The sequence below is a fragment of the Anser brachyrhynchus genome (assembly GCF_964034855.1).
Source record: "Anser brachyrhynchus genome assembly, chromosome: 11".
NCBI classification, from domain to species: Eukaryota; Metazoa; Chordata; class Aves; order Anseriformes; family Anatidae; genus Anser; species Anser brachyrhynchus.
In genome coordinates, this window is record NC_137706.1 from 11,351,992 (window position 1) to 11,369,241 (window position 17,250).

General features: G+C 44.3%; 1 protein-coding gene across 1 annotated transcript in view; it reads right to left on the reverse strand.

The window, feature by feature from the left end:
- The window catches only part of ZNF592 (zinc finger protein 592), a 41,877-nt gene that overhangs the window by 4,721 nt on the left and 19,906 nt on the right, over positions 1-17,250 (reverse strand). Inside the window, exons 4-8 of the mRNA XM_080607570.1 lie at positions 13,982-14,160; positions 9,438-9,614; positions 8,492-8,651; positions 3,876-4,154; positions 2,367-2,479 (exon numbers count right to left, since the gene is read on the reverse strand). Coding sequence (XP_080463696.1) covers positions 2,367-2,479; positions 3,876-4,154; positions 8,492-8,651; positions 9,438-9,614; positions 13,982-14,160 — 908 coding nt within the window. The remainder of the gene's footprint in view (positions 1-2,366; positions 2,480-3,875; positions 4,155-8,491; positions 8,652-9,437; positions 9,615-13,981; positions 14,161-17,250) is intronic.

A 17,250-nucleotide genomic window follows, 5' to 3' on the forward strand; every position in this document is an offset into this window, starting at 1 on the left:
AGCTGGGAAAAGTTGCTAAAAGATGCTTTCCTAATTATTCCAGTGACAAACTTTGCATGAGGGTATTTAATCAAATCCTCCAGCACTGATTTCTCCCTACAAAGTTAACAGAAGGCAGAGGCCTAAGCATGGCCACGGGAGAAGGGGAAATCACAGCTTGAAATGTTAGCAATGAGAGGGCAACTACAAGACAGCACACCGGAGTCTCAGAAATACTTGACTAATGGATTCAATAACAAATTTCACTCATACTTCTGGCCTTCATGTGGAAATTTAGGAGTAGAGGATGATGTGAAGTTAAGGCACCAGGACTGATACAAAGTTCTTGGTAGGAAAAAGAAAAACAACAGCACTCAAGCAAAAAGGAAAGCAGCAGCAGAGACGTGATGCGTTACAGAGTGCAGAAAGGAGCCAAAGAGGAATTCAAAGAGATGAAGGAATCACAAGTGGTAGTAATGAAGGTGAGTTTTATAACAGCACTCTGCACAACCTAAAAGGGATTGAACCAGTTCAGAAACAGGTTTTGGAAAAGACCCAAGGGACGGAGAGTCTTCCGCATCTCCTGGTGTAGAGGCTGTTCTCAGGTCTAAGGCACACAGGCATGAAGGCAGCTGGAGGAGACACCAAGGGCAGACAAAGACAGGGTAAGTAGATAGGGAGGAACATGTCCACAGAGGCTCGGTAATGAGATGCACTGAGGTCAACTAGCTGACAAAGGGAAGACCATCCAGAAGACCTTGGATCCAAATAAAGAGCAGCTGTTGGAGACTCTGGCATAAGATCTTCAAGGAAGAGACCTAATGTGAAGGGTGCTATGATTTCAGTAAGTCTTCCGCTAGAACAATTAAAGAGGGCACCACCACTGTCCAATTATGACTTCATCAGCAGATTTTGAGAAGGAGCAACTACAAACTTGAGAATTAAATACAACCACAATTCACTTGAATTTGTAGCTGTGTCTGCTGTAAATATAGGATGACCACAAACCCTTGGGTAAACTATGGATCCACAACTGCATGCTGAGAAGTAACAGAAAAACTGGATTCTAGGGTCTGTACAAGTTAACGCATCTAATCTAGTAGGTTGGCACACCCCAGGTTGTTATTTGTACACAAATCCTTCCCGGCTAGGCCTCATGTTCATTTTGATTCTGATACACCCCACTTTAAAAACAACCGATCCAGAGAGAATAGATTTATACAAACCAAGTGCACAAAAAGACCATCTCCAAAGACTCCAAAGACCATCGTCCACAAACTTAAGGCAGAATGAATACGGGGAATACTGGGAGCCAATGTTTTATTTCCTCCAGAGGTTGCAAGTCACAGCGCAGTTACAAGAAATGGAAAATTTAGAAGTCCTGGCCGGAAAATGAGTTGGGAATTTACTCCTATCAGGCCCTGTGGTGATGCCAATACTTCATCCATTTTTAAAAAGCTACTGTGGCTCACTATTCAGTCCATAGACATAGAGTACATGAGAGATGTACTCTTCAGAATAGGCTTTTAGTAATTTAAGTGCAGTAAAGCTATAGCACACTCTTCAGAAACACTTGCATTAAGCCAAAATTTTAGTTAAAAAAAATCCCCTACCCTACATCACTGCAAACTTCCTTTCATACACAAATGTGCTTTAATTCTGTGTTTTTTTAGAAGTATATCTGAGAACCTGAGACAGGAATCAAGTCTGCATGATTGCTCACTGTATGACTTATTCTGCAACAGTAGATGAGAACAGTTGCAGAGGCAGTTTTGTAACCACTGGGCTCTGTCCTTAACTGACATTGTATTCACAGTTAAAATATGTTCACCGGCAACAACTTTCATTCACTGCTGATTCACATAGCTCATCTGAAGTCTCCAAATCCATTTTCCAATTTTGAGGTGCATCTGCTGAAACAAACCCAGGAAGCTTAATTCTCCACTGCCCTGCAGTTTGTGCAGTCAGTTCTGCCTGTGCAAAGTGGTGGCAAGACCTAGTGCCCTGATTCATTAGCAGTTTACACACCTTTTTTCCAAGGGGAAGGCACAAGAGTGACGCACAATTACACAAGCCACAAAGCAGCAAAGGATTGGCCCCAGATTTTATCAGCTGTTCCACAAGGCCATGCAACTTAATTCTCATTTTGCACCTGCAGCTCTCAAATCAAACCTTACCCTAAGTTTCCAAAAGGTATTATGCAGTCCAAACCAAGGACTTATTTTAGCCACCAAGTCTCTCATGTTTAAAATAGTCTTCTCATTCTCTCTCAGTAATTTCTATCCTGGAGTAGATAGGAGCAGACACGATCTATTACAAATGGCTCTGGACTTGAAAGATTAGCCTGCCATTGAGTAGAAATTTGAAACGTGGTATTCAGTACGTACCAGCAAGTGTAAACTTTCTTTGCTGTGTCATGATTATTGCGGATGTGTCTACGCAGACTGTTGGAGGCATTAAATGAGCGTTCACACTGTCGACAGGGATACCTCTTCACAGCCTAGCAGAAGAACAGAAATACCTTTTAGTAACAGGGAGACAAAAGGTACTGACCGGATTCTAACTTTCCCATGCTGTACATCTGGACCTTACCTCTCAGGTGCAAAATATTCCTCTTACACTGATAAAGGTAATTGATATTTTGGGGTTTCACTTACTCAGCCCAACAGTTGGTTAATTATAAAAACCAGGATTAGTTAAAGCATATGCTTGATTTTTTATTATTATTATTTTTAAATGGGAATTGCATTAGATGTTTCTGCTGTGGGCTCATTTCACTACAGGACTCTGCAGAATTAATTCAGGGGAAGGTCCTTTCTCACCCAGAAAAAGGCAAGACCCCAGTGCGAAGTACAAATCTGCCAAGTCTACCCTTCCCTCTCCTCCTAACTCAGAAAAACAAAAGGGCAGGATGTTAGAGAGCATCGCACAATATTGCTCGTCATCCATTTATGATACCCATGTTTTCCCACACAACTCTGCCTTGTAGCTAGCCTCCTCCTCCTTTTCCTACAGTCCTTCATATAACCTGTGTGCATTCCATTTAAAATCTCCTTAGACTTTTTAAATAAATACATGTATTTATTGAACTGAAATATTTGGCAAATCTCCTACACCTATACAATTCAAATGGCACTCTCAACCTACCCTAATCTTCTTCTCTTGATATTTGTCAGGTGGACAACCTAGCATTCCATTCCCCCAGTCAAGCTAGAAGGAATCAAAGACAATGATCCAGATTTTGACAGCCTCTGCTCATGGGACTCAAAACAGGGTGACTCAGTACACCAAACAAGATGTCCTGATGCCAAAGTACTACGAAATCTGGTGCACACGACATCTTGGCCTGTGTTCTGCAAGCAAGTTAAGAATTAACTTGACAGAACTAGGTCAAGGCAACACAAGGCCTGAGCTGGATAAAACCAACAAAATTGAGATTTATGGTTCCTATAATGACACCTCTGCACACTGCATGTATCTGTTACAGAAGTCTTCCCCAATTAGATGTACTGTGATATCTACCAAATAATATGGTGTCACTAGAGAGGAACTGTGTGTCCTTCTGCAGCTTTGTTTAGACCAGACTGTTGAACCAGCAACTGGAGAAGACACGACTTTCCATCCACTTACCCAAACAACGAAGCCTGGCATTAGATGTAATGGGAGAAGGAACAAAAAAAAACAATAAGGCACACAGGTTGTAGAGTATATGATCAAGGACAGAAAGTATGCTTACAACAGGCTACATCGATTTTTTCTTCTGGCTCTGTTCTTATTCCTCAGTGAGCTGGCAAACAGATTATCAGTTTCTTTTTGCCTCAAATATTAATGATTATCAGTCTGTGTTGCTAAGAATTTTGTGTTACCTAGCTGAAGTGTTTCATAAGAGTCCTTACCCTTCCATGACTTCTCTTCATGTGGGACACGTAGGTTTCCCGATCAGGAATCCACTGTGAACACTCCTTGCAAGTCCAACCAGTTCTTCTCAGTCTGGACTTGGATTCGGGATTGTGTCCTCCCATCCTCATGTCCTTCCTCGGCAGAGACAAGTGGGAAGTCCCGTTGGCTACTGACAGCTCCTTTGGTAGGTTATGAACCTGGTTCCTTGATGACTTCTCAGACTTCTGGCGAAAGCTTAAAAGCTCCTCAGGATTCTGGGGGACTCCATGAACACCCTGGATAACAAAAAAAATCAAATCAAACATAGCATTAATATATAATTTGTATTATACACCTTTATCTATAAATAACTAACACCTATTATCTAAATAAATAATTTAAGCCCCCCTCCAAACGCTATGTTAATGTCTTACTGTTGTATATTGTCCCACTTCCCCTTGAAGCTGGCTGCAGTATTTTCCCCAACAAGAGATTTTCCCAAGAAACATGAAGCTTCTATTTATGTTTCCTGCGTGACAACAGCAGCTCCTTGGTGCTGTCTGTTTAACATTTTGGATGAGCTCTGGGAACTCTGGTTAAAAAGGGAAGATGTAATGAGAGAGAAATGCTAATTGTCATTATTTCAAGAGCCTAAGCTCTAAAAACACATTGCTTTGGTAAATGCTGAGTGAAATGTTTGCTGTTATCTTGGGGGCTGCAAAGCTGCTTGATCTTTGCTCAGGGGAAGGGAAGAGACAACCTCTCAGTTTCTCCAACCCTATTTTCTTTAATTCCACAATGCCTACTGCTATTTACATTTTCACAGTTCAAAACTTTGCTCTTGACAAATAAAAGCAAGCACAAAGCCAGAAACCAGCCTTATATGGAATATGTTTTCAGGCTCTTTGGTTGTTCAACAGGCCAAAATCCCTGTCCCCCAAAAAGTTATTTTAACAAAGAAAATTGAACATAAAGAAAATAATCCAGAATTGAAGAGCTGTGGGAAAGCAAAAGGAAATAAAATAGCAACATACCAAAGAAACCTCAAGAAATTCCCCTAGGAACAACAACAGTTCATCCACACAAAAGGATAATTTAGAGGTTTAATTGTGCACAGTAATTAACAACGGGTAAGGTTTCAACACACGAAGGCCCCAGGCCTTTGGAAGTCTTTCCTTGGGTTAGACACCGAACACACTTCAAAACACAAAATCTCATCTGAGAAGACTGTGCTTTGCACCTGATCCAGCTGCTGTCCGCAGAAGCTCCTTCACGCAATCGCAGGGCAATGGCAGCTGCTCCGCAGCATGGCCAGCTATTTAGGGTAACATGAACACTTCACCTTTATCCCCATCTGGAACTCTCAGGAGTGTTTTATGAGCAAGGAGTACATTAGCACCCATTATTCCATTCCTCCTATTATTACACCACTGGAGGAAAAAGAAGGGAGCACAGAAAAGTGAACTGACTTCATTGCAGAATCAATAACAGGACCCAGACCTTCCAACTCCTCTTTTATGCTTTAACAACGGAAAGTCAGGAAAGATGAGAAGGCACACGGTTTCTTTGTTTTTCATGTGGGCACAAATCAGACAACAACTCCTACAAACGCTATACTGCATAAAGGACTGGGATCAAATAGGAGAAGTGATGGGTTAATGCAATTGCTACCCTGCCACAGCCAAAAAGCCTTTTTCAATTAAAATCTCAAAGACATGTTGATGGCCAAATACAGCCCGGTGGTTAAAATGGTTTTACAAGTTTTGTACTGTCGATGTCAGGGTGCTGGTGCACAAACTGCTGCAGGCAGGTCCCTGGCATCTGCAAATGAGCTGCAACAAGCCGAGTACTTCAGCTCAAACCCAGCCATCAGCATTGGGGCTGAATGCCTCTTTGAAGGTCCCAGCCTTAATCTCAACTCTGTTTTCCCAGCTATAATACAGGAAGATTAGCAATCATCAACTTACAAGAGGGCTTCAAGTTTTAATTCATTAACACATGCAAAGACTTTCCAGATTTGCACGTTAAAGGCAAAGGGGGAGAGAGCAAAGTAGTAGTTTTGAATGTTTTTCTCTTTTAGGAGTGAGCTAATGAATCTTCTGGCTTTTTTAAGTGCAAGTATAAACAAAGTCACGAATTAAAAAAAAAAAAAGTCACTGTTTTTTCAAATCAAAGGGAAATAAGACTTTGCAAGCTCTTTCTTCAGAATGACACCAGCAAGTCTTCCAAGAGGATTTTCACTCCAGTGTTGTTAGATACTGTGCACAGAAATATACTGACTTAAACAACAGGAAAACATGGTGCTGACGTTCACGGAATAATCGATTCTGCAAGCCCTCATATGCATCCTGCTAAAAATCACCACCAAATGGGCAATAACATGCTTTTCATACACGTATCATAGAATCACACAACGTTTTGGGTTGGAAGGGACTCAAAGACCATCTGGTTCCATCCCTATTCCGTGGGCAGGGACCCCTCCCACCAGCCCAGGCTGCCCAAATCCCACCCAGCCTGGCCTTGGGCACTGCCAGGGATGGGGCACCCACAGCTTCTCTGGGCAGCCTGGGCCAGGGCCTCACCGCCCTCCGAGTGAAGAATTTCTTCCTTATATCTAATCTAAATCTAGCCTCTTGCAGTTTAAAGCCTTTACCCCTTGTCTTATCCCTACACCCCCAACAAAGAGTCCCCCCCATCTCTCCTGCAGCCCCTTCAGGCACTGACAGGACGCTGCGAGGTCTCCCCAGGGCCTTCTTTTCTTCGGGCCGAGCACCCCCAACTCCCTTAGCCTGGCTCCACAGCAGAGTGGCTCCAGCCTCTGACCACGCTCGTGGCCTCCTCTGACTTGCACCAATAGGTCCATGCCCTTACACTGGGTGTCCCAGAGCTGAATACAGGACTCCGGGTGGGGTCTCACGAGAGCAGAGAAGAGGGGGACCATCCCCTCCCTCACCCTGCTGGCCACACTGCTATTGTTGCAGCCCAGGATGTGGTTGGCCTTCTGGGCTGCAAGCGCACGTTGCTGGCTCATGTTGAGCTTCCCATCAACCAACACCCCCCCAGGTCCTTCTCCTCAGGGCTGCTCTTGATCCATGCTCTGCCCAGCCTGCGTTTGTGCTTGGGTTTGCCCCAGTCCCCGTGCAGAACCTTGCACTTGGCCATGTTGAACCTCAAGAGGTTTGCACAGGCCCGGCTCTCACGCCTGCCCAGGTCCCTCTGGATAGCATCCCTTCCCTCCAGCACGTCGACCACACCACACAGCTTGGTTTCATCAGCAAATCTGCTGAGGGTGCACTGTCCACATCACCAACAAAGATGTTAAACAGCACTGGTCCCAATACCAATCTCTGAGGAACATCACCGGTCTCCACCTGGACACTGAGCTGTTGACCACAACTCTTGAGTGCAACCATCCAGCCAGTTCCTTACCCACAGAATGGTCCGTCCATCAAACCCATGTCTCTCCAATTTAGAGACAAGGATATCATGGGGGACAGTGCCAAATGCTTTACACAAGTCCAGGTAGATGATGTCAGTTGCTCTTCCCTTATCCACCAATGCTGTAACCCTGCTGTAGAAGGCCACCAGATTTGTCAGGCATGATTTGCACTTAGTGAAGCCATGTTGGCTGTCATGAATCACCTGTTTTCCATGTTCCTTAGCATGGTTTCCAAGAGGATCTGCTTCATGGTCTTGCTGGGCACAGAGGTGAGACTGACTGGCGTGTAGTTCCTGGATCTTCCTTTTGTCCCGTTTTAAAAATGGGTGTTATGTCTCCCTCTTCCAGCCACCTGGAACTTCACTGGACTGCCACAACTTATCAAATATGATGGACAGTGGCGTAGCAACTTCACCCACCAGTATAACCGAACTAGGAATGGCAGTGAAATTTTGCTCATACTGCATTGCTTATTGCAATATGAGCTACTACTGTGGGAGTGCAGGTTTGGAGCACTCTCTGGACCACCACTTCCACCAAGTTTTTGGGCTGACCCAGACCTATCACTCTTCAGACCATCTCCTTAAGCATGCCATGCTGTGCTGGGCCTGCCATGGAGCGGTGCCAGCAGGGACACATAGGGCAGGGGACCCTAATCCCAATGGGTGGCAACTCCAGGGCAATTATTTCTGCCTTGGTCATTCCCATCTCGTGATCTGCTGTGATTTTGCAGGCAAGTGGAGCAGCTGGGGAAGTGGCCAAAGAGCCAAAGCTCTTCTTTTTTTCTGAGTATCAGAAAGGGGAGATCCAGCTTTTCTTATATAAATCCAGCAATACCATGAGCAGAGAACACTTCTCCCTGCCTCCCAAGCAAAGATAAAGCTTCCTACCAAATTTAATCACTTCCTTGGCTTTAATATAGAATACTTGAACAATCAAAAAGATTTACCTGTAGAAAGTAAGCCTTTGTCACAAAGCTAAATTAGATATAGATGAGAGTAACTGCCTGCAATATTACCAACTAATTGCTCAACTGATGTATCCAGATAATACTGTAAATTTTTGCAGTCTATTTTTCCACTATTGCTCAAGAACCTTCCGCTTCTTCAACCAATTTCCTTTAACAGTTGACACAAACTCTCCGTGAACTCAAAAACTAGGACCTCATATCAGTAAGTGGTGGGAGTTACCTACCTTAACATGCTGCATTAACTGCTGTTTCTGCATATACACCAGCTGACACTGCGGACACTTAAACACGCCCACTAACAACTTGTTGGTATTCTGCTGAAAGTGCTCTTGGAGCAGCTTCTTCTTGTTAAAGACAGTCTCACAAGAACATTTGTAGATCACCCTGGAACAATTTAAAAAAGAAAACTCACTCTCTCTTCGTTAGTTATCTTGAGAAGACAGCGGAAGAAGTTATCTCAGCAAGTTAACTTCAAAAAGGGATGGGCTTCTAATGAGGGCTGCGCTCTCAACGTATTGTCAACACACACCCACGTGGACCACCAAACCATTAACTCAACTGGGAAGAATTACAAAATGCCCCAGGCACATACCACAGCTTGCTAAAAATAAGTTTACTTTTATGCATAACTACCTACACGTTTGTGTCACTAAGCGCAGACGGAGGGGAGCAGACTCAAAAAGTATACTAGCTACACATTACTTTCAATCCTCCCTTTCCATGGTTCCTCCCTTACACATTTTTGGCACTAGCTCAGGGCTTGATACAGAGTGGAAAAAACAGGAGGTTTCTCTCCAGTGATTTTTTGCGGCAATGCTGCATGGCACAGCTTTCTCTTCCCTTTGAGTGCCAGATTCAGCAGTTACCCTGGAGCCATCTACCACGAGGTGCCACTCTGACTCCTGCTGGACAAAGCGTAACAATTAAGATCTTTTTACAGATGTAAACAAAACCCGGAGCCCAAACTCCTCTCCCCCTACCCGAGCAGACTGCATTCGTATCAAGGAGAGCACGCTGTTGTTAGGATCAAACCTCTGCCTGCAGACAAAGTGGCAGCCCTTCTTCTGATATGAGGACAGAAACCAAAAAAAAGGAAAAAAATGGGATGGAAAGGGGGAGTTCTGGAACTAGCCAGCAAAGGAAAAGAACAGATAATAACAAAATACTCACTGAGTCGTCTTGTGAGGCTCTCCTGGGTGCTGGCTGGTCATGTGAGCCGTGGTGCTGTCCGCTGACTTGAAGGCCATTGGGCAAAAAGAACACTTGTGGAAGACTTCGCAGTGTTTCTCATGAATGTGCACTTTCAGCAATGCGAGGGTCATGAAGACAACGCCACAATGGATGCACCTGGGGGACACATGAAGAAGAAGCTGAGTTACAGCTGAAATACTGCTTCCAAAAGGCACACACCAAGGGAAAGCAGCACAGAGGGAGGCAAGCACCAGGCTATGGCAGGTCCTCGTTTAGTCTCTTCAGTAACAGCACAGAAGAATCAAGGAGGAATACGATACAGGAATTCACAAGCTGGGCAGATCTTACAAATTGGCAAGTGAGCGCATCTATAAAAGAAGCCTTCAGAGACTACAATGATGTGGAAAGAACAAAGGAAGACGTGGTACAGCAAAATGCAGTCCTGTATCTCTGAAAGCCAATTGTGTTACAGGTGCACATGAAGAACTGAAGTAGAAGTATCTGATGAGGTCTCCAGGTAGTAACAAGCATCATAAACAAAGTTAATCCCCAGCACACTCACACACAAAGATTATTCAGCTAAGAAATCTTCAGTAACCCTGCACAATTGCTTTTCTCATATGACACTAAGCAACAGCAAATGATGACAGCAACAGCAAAGGTACTGAAAACAGCAACAGAAACTGATTAGGCTCATTAAAATCATTAAGACCCAGGTGCTGCCTGGATATTGCTTGTCTGGGAGCTGGGGGGACGCTCTGGGAGGACTGCGACGAAGAAGCAGAGGTTGCAGGTGGAGCCAGAGGATTCTTCTCGGCAGCCTAAAACAAAGCCCTGGGGCCAGGAGGAGGGCCAGGGTCACCCAGCACGCTCCTGTGACAGGCCTGCCCCGAGATAGCAACAACTGCCTGCAGCCGCACTATATTTAGGCTTCAGCGCTCCTCCCGAGCACCCACCCTGCTGCTGGGAAGCCACATGCCGACACTTCAGGGGCACACGAGGATGCAGGCACCTGCCCTCGCCTGCACCAGCTGCAGGGGTCACCATCCCCGTGGCCAGAATAGCTGCTGCTAAGAAGATTCAGTGAAAACGAGCAGCAGCAGAGCTCTGCTCGAGCCAAACGCTGCACGTCCTGACTGCAGCAACGAAGGAACTTTCCCGTGAGGAGCCCAGCTGGGCGCGTGTGGGGCCAACTCTTGTGCTGGTGGGATGCGAAAGGCACGTAAGGGGTAATTTCCTCCAGCGAGGCTGGAGTTAAGCTGCTTTATGAATGTTTTTTTCCTTCGTTCTGAGGTTTGCCGTTTGCCCGTGGTGCTGTCAGCGTTCGTGCGTTCAGCAGTGCCGCGGCACAAACGCCACACCAGCGGCACCGCCGCAGATGGACCCCAGCTATCTAGCAACTGGAAGAGCTCCAAGCCCGTATCAAAAACAAACAAGCCGCTAGATTATCCTTCCCTCCAAATGAGCCTCCCGACAGCGCTTAGGAAACCAGTCTGCGCTTTGAAGTTGTACTTCAAAAGATCCTTAGGCAGAAGCCAGCCCAGAGGAGTCGAACCCTCTCCCCCCAAAATACACACAGAAACACTCTTTTCTGGAATTTAGAGAGGGAAGCGGTGACAACAGCTGGTATCGTCCGTGGAAAAACATGAAAATATTCTGCTCGGGTAGTTCTGCCTTCGAGCCTGATCCTCAATCATGTGAGCCAGGGAGAGAGACTTCTATTATAGTAACACCAAGAACCCTGTTATTATGGAAGAATAAATTTCCAAGTATAAATGGGAGAAAAAGCACTAATCCTGCCAGTAAGCTCTAGCTGGTACACCCAGGAATATTCAACAGGCTTCTTCTAGAAACACTTCCCAAATCAACAAGAAATGGTTCTGCAGTACGTTCGGTTTTGGCAAGCACTGAAGACTTCACAAAGAATTAGGGATGAAATAAGTTCTAACTTGGGGTCAAATGATCACAAGTTAATTTAATTTACAGTACATGGAAGTTTAAACAAAAGCCACTTTGTAATCAAGAATCCCAGTGCCAGAAGGACAAACTTTGATAAAGTAAACTAATTAGCAGAGCAAAGTGGATGGAGGATGTCTGAGGCTTGCCATGTAATTTCTGTAAATTACAAATTCTGCTATCATATCCCAAGCACGGGGGAATAGCTTGCAAGAAAAGACTCCAGGATAGCCTCAGGGCAAGGAAGGGTGGCGTACAAGTCTTGGAAAGAATCCTGCGAGAGGAGATAAGGCTACAAGATGTTGTTTTAACCTTCTGAATATTTCCTACGCTGTCATCATCCAGCCCCTGAACACTCCCGGTGGTACCGAGAAGGAAAACGGGTACTACATGGTGCCACATCTGTGGGGACAGCTGGACAGTGCTTGGAAAGGGGGGGAGGTGACACTTGGAGCCAAGTGGAAAGCAGCATTTAGGACAGTCTTGTTAATTTTAACGTTAAACTGCAGAAGACCTTTCTCATCTTCAATGTAATCCACACCTAAAACTCAAATTCAAACAACCCTACTCCAAACTTCATTGGATGCATTGGGATATCAGCAGAAAAGAAGACAGAACAAGGACCGATCAGAAAAACAAAACCAAACATACGTATCAGAAATTCAGGAAAAATAGATATATATTGTGAAGCAGCAAAAAGTTGAACTGACCCTGGAGAGGATTTAAAAGAAATCCTTGGCTTTGCAGTTCTGCAAGTAACAAAAACAAAAAGAAAGAACAAAAGTCCCTACGTGACCATAGGACAGATGCCACGGATTATCTAGATACCGTTCTACAACTTGAATTTATTTCTTCTGTTTTCAGCAATGGCAATGACATCAACCCCGCAGCAGGGACAGGAAGGGTAACAAGGATGGCACAGCCAGATGTTCATCTACTTAGTGGATTCAGTTTTCAAAGATGAACTTCAGAAGATACAAATTGGGGAAGTTAAAGAAATTTAACTTCTAGAGAAACCGGTTAAAGCTCAAACACCGTAAGTACCATTCTTGAGCTCTGTCTTGTTTTAGATCTTCATTACTGTCCCTAGCACAGAAAGCAGATATTTGCTTATGACATCTGTAGATGGATGGAAGCTGGCGTTGCTGACAAGCATTAAGGAGGCATCATAAAGATATTACTGTATACATCTGGAATGAATAATGTTTAAAAAAAATGCAAGGTCACACAAGAATCAGGAGCAACCTCTGCTGTTGGTTGCTGTTGACTGTGAGCCCATTAACTGGAAACAGAAGAGAAAGGACCAGCACTGGATCCTTGCTAAAAGAGCAAGCTCAGGCCAGAGTAACCCTGTGACCCGTTACTGAGTAGGGCATTTCCAGAGATGGGGATGCTACGCAAGTGGCTCAGCACAACGAAGCTATGCCTGAATTTGGGATTCTCAAGTGCCAGTGAGGTACGAACAACTACATTAAAACCACAGCTAGTCTTCTGACATCTACTCCCATTCACATTTTTCCATCTCAGGGAAAAGTTTGTTTGTTTGTTTTTTCCAGCATTCTTCCTTCCTCCTTGTCACAAATTAATTCATTTTTCAAACAGCCTCAGTATCAGAGCCATTTAATTTGCAATGGAATTAATTCTTCATTGTGGGCTGTGCACCCTCAGATCAGATCCCACATTAAAAAAAAACTGTTTATAATTAAATTCAGAATCAGTTGGATATGTCTCGTCTTCATGGTCGAAAGAAAACACCCTTGAAAACTTAAGTGTGATTTTAGAAGAAGCCACACAGTGGAAGCTTCCTGAATTTGTAATTTTAAAAGAACAGCTCCAAGAGCAGAAATTGCCCCTACGCACTCTACATTTCATAGTATTTAACAGTAATCGGAGAAAAAACAGGACTTTAAGGAATCTTGAAAGGTCACCTAGTCCATCATTCATCTCCTGAGCAAATCATCTGCATCTCAGCATGAGCCGTATTGCAGCTGAGGTGATCTACACATACAGAGCAGGAAAGGCTTGTAGGGAAAAGTAATGTCTTTTATTAAAGCAATCAATTTGGCTGGAAAAAGGACAGCACGAGCACACACACACACCACCTTGGGAGCCTTCCTCCATTTCTCTCAGCTCATGAGAGGCATTTGCCAAGTTTTAGGGACGTACAGTAAAATAATCTGTGCCTTTCCTGTGAAGGCACATATCCCTCAGTCCATTACAACTGACATATATATAAGTTCTACCCTTAAAGAGATTTAGAGGATTAAGTTCTGCAATCTTTTTGCTGTAAATATCAATCCTGAGAGGACCGCCTGCAACTTGAAGTTAATACAAGCATCTTTCAACTTAAAGCTGCCTCAAAATCATTTCTGTGCTCAGAAACCTCCCCTTAAATTCTTTTAGTCATTTCCCGTTCCAAATGTGTTTCGCCCCATAGAGAACCACGTGGTCCTGTGACACATCCCCTTTTGTTTCTGCCACAAGCAAGACACGTTTCCAAAGACCTAAATCCAACGTCCCCCTCCCTCTTGCCGCCCCGGTGCAGACCTTCTGGAGCTTGCACAAACCTGAATCCGACTTTGCGGGAGTAATGCAGGCAGTTCTCTTTGACGTGAGTCTGGAAATAGGCAGAGCGGCAGACGGCCCCGCACTCCGGGCAGCAGTACGGGGACTTGTGAGCGTGGATCCTCTGGTGAGCGCAGTAGCTGCACTGGTTGGGCAGCATCATCTGGCACACTTGGCAAGTCTGATGGAAGAAAGGTTATGTTATGTTATTTATTTATTCTCTATTTGCTTTCCCTCCCCCTAATTCATCCTAGAAATCTTTCAGGTTTAGGGGAAGCTCCAGCACGTTCCCCTACCTACCTGGCATTAGCTCTACGACACACTTTGGCCTGCCTTTGTCATCTTTTTCCACAACAAACCAAACAACTTCTCTAATTAGCCATTTCAAGTGTGTGTATCCATTCTAAAACCACACCCTCTATGATTTATTTTCCTTTTTTCTTCTATAAAAAGAAAACAAAAACTTTCAGCTCTTAGCTCTGAAAACTTGCGCAGTCACTGCCCTCATTTCAGCATTACGACGTTTGAGAAGGAAAGCACTTTCCTCAACATGCCCACGTCCTGCACCAAAGTCACCAAAAACGCAGACGAACTCCCCTACACACTGGCTCAGAATGCTTACCACTGAACGCAGCGCAGTGCTGACGTGCCTTCCCTACCAAAACCACATCTAGGTCTCCTGCAAAATTTCTTCTAACTGGACCAAATCTGAACTTTTAAAGAACACGAGCCACGTGTGCTGTGACATCCTTACAGGTGCTTCTTGATAACCTTGTATTGGAAATGATGCAAAGACGCTTTTTCTCCCTGTTTCTGTGCCTCTTATGAAATCCAATTTTTTCTTCCTGCTGTTAGAAGGGCCACACTTCATAGCAATACAGATCTGCAGAACAAGCATCGTTTATGTGATACATAAAGTTCGGTACCATAACAGTATGTACATATGAACAGCCATAATAGATACCTACCTTCCGATCTGAGCCCTCTAGGAGCTTAAACTCTCTTCTTTCGTTAATAAACACATGCAAAATTGTTCTTCTGCTCCTAACTCCAGCTTAAGAATGAGCTACAGCAAGCAGCTAATTATGGATTATCAAATTGGATAATTTAACTGCATCATTTCTTCCACTCCAGTTAAAGAAGGCTCTGAAGAAGGGAGTATGTCTTCGTGGCCAAGTGAAGCTTTTAATATAGCATGTGCACACATAGGTGGACCAGCCTAAGTCCTTCAGACTTCACCGCTGGCAACCAGGGTAGAAACCTGGGAGAGAATCCCCTAAATCTGACAAAAAGGAAAATAAAACCAAATGCCGCGAGGGTCAGCTACGTTTTCTACAGCGTTGGTACTTCATGGAACATCTCTGATGCTCCAGTACCTAGTGCCTATTAGGGAATTGTCAGAAGTACTGCAGGTATCAGAAAACATCATTTATAATAAAACGCAAAGCTACAACAAATCCAAAAAGGATTATTTTTTTTTTTGGAGGGGGAGGGGGGAATAAAAAATTAGGCCCTCGAGGAAGGACGAAACTTCAGAAATTGCCAAACTATCCAAAAGACATGATTTGAGATGTTACAAAATAAATTTAAAGCAGAAAAGATTTTCATAGGAAAGAGAAGAACAGCTGGAAGGAACTATATTGTAGAATCCCCACGCAGACACCCAAACCTAAACCACATTCAAGGGTATTTTAGCCCTTCCCAAAATGCCCTAATTTCAGCAAGGAACAACAGCACTACTCAGCCATGGTCTGAACCCGTTAAATACAAGTGGCAATGAGAAAATGGGAAATTAAAATACCCCCAGGACTTCTAGGCAAGGAATATTTTAACTTCTGAGCTCAACTTTAAATTCTCCAAAGCACTCTCAAATCACCAAAGAAGAGCTACAAGTAGAAACTGATGTTCAGGGCAGTCTCAGCTTTCTTTATTGTCTTTTACAGAATTTTTTTTAACTGGGTTTCGATTTGCAGTGGGAAATGCCACTTTTTGGTGCTGTTAGGACTCTTCAACTTTGATCCCACCTAGTATTTAAAGCAGACTCAGCACAAACACAAGTAGAAAGCACCTTTGCCCTCATGTTGTAGCGAGAAATACCTTCTCCACAAATCCCCAAAACTGCCTTGTCAAGGCTGATTAAATTTTGATTTTAAGGCAGCAAAGAGACAGTTTGGGGCTCACCTCTTGCATCCCGACATGCCCTATCTTGCACCCCTAAAGGCTCCCTTGGCCTCTGGGCAACCAACACACAGAAAAACCTGAATCTTCACTGCCTAGAGTGCTTGTGCTTGATCCGAAACGTGCCCCAGTCACCCTTCTGCCTGCAGCGTTTAATGGGCTTTGTGTCGGGCAGTGCTGCCTGGGGATGCGCAGGCTACACCCAGAAGCAGTGAGCTTCCCCACTACGTGAAAGGCTGTCAACGACCCAAAATATGCTGACATAGGATAGAAATGTTTGAGGGCCAGCTAGCAAGAGGCATCAACGCTAATGGTTATCTTCTTCAGACCCTGCAAGAGCAGGAAGGCTGCCAGAGAGTGCACATGCATGATAGGGGAATAAAAAGCAAGAGTCTGGTGAGGATAAGGAGAAATGAATTTATTGCGTCTACGAATGCCGTGGCAGAAGCTGGAAGGATTCCCACACTGACACCATGCTGCGGAGTGGGGACAAAACAAAAAAACAACAAGCCTCCGAGTTCAGATTGTCTCATGGAAGAGACGAGAATTTACGGAGCAAACAGACAAAATGAAGAGCAATGAGTCACGGACAAATTAGTAAGAATAATGAAAACTGTCATCTTTAACCAGCGTTACTTGTACAGTACTTGGGAAAAGTCAACACGGCCTCTCCCTCCCTGCTTCATCCAAGTTCTCCAAAGGGCTCCAAAACCACAAGGGTAAGGAAGATGTGAACTCCAGATGGGTCAATCTACCTGGATTTCCAAAGAGAGTTTTGCAACACCCTTCTCCAAAGGCTTTCAAGGGAACTAGCTGCTAGGGCATAAACAAAGACGACTTATGCATTGATAAATCACTGGTCAGAAGACAGAAAGAAACAGCTCTTTCATGGAGGAAGGGCTCTAGGAAAGGTCTGCTGGAATTTGGGCTCTTCAAAATATTCGCAAAATATCTGGGAAAGGGAACAAACAGTAAAATGGCAAAGAATGCTGATGATATCCTGGTTAACTCAGAGTATTACAAATAAGAACTGGCCACAAAAAACTGCAAAAAGACCACACAGGACTGAGTATCCAGGTAAGCACATGGCAGG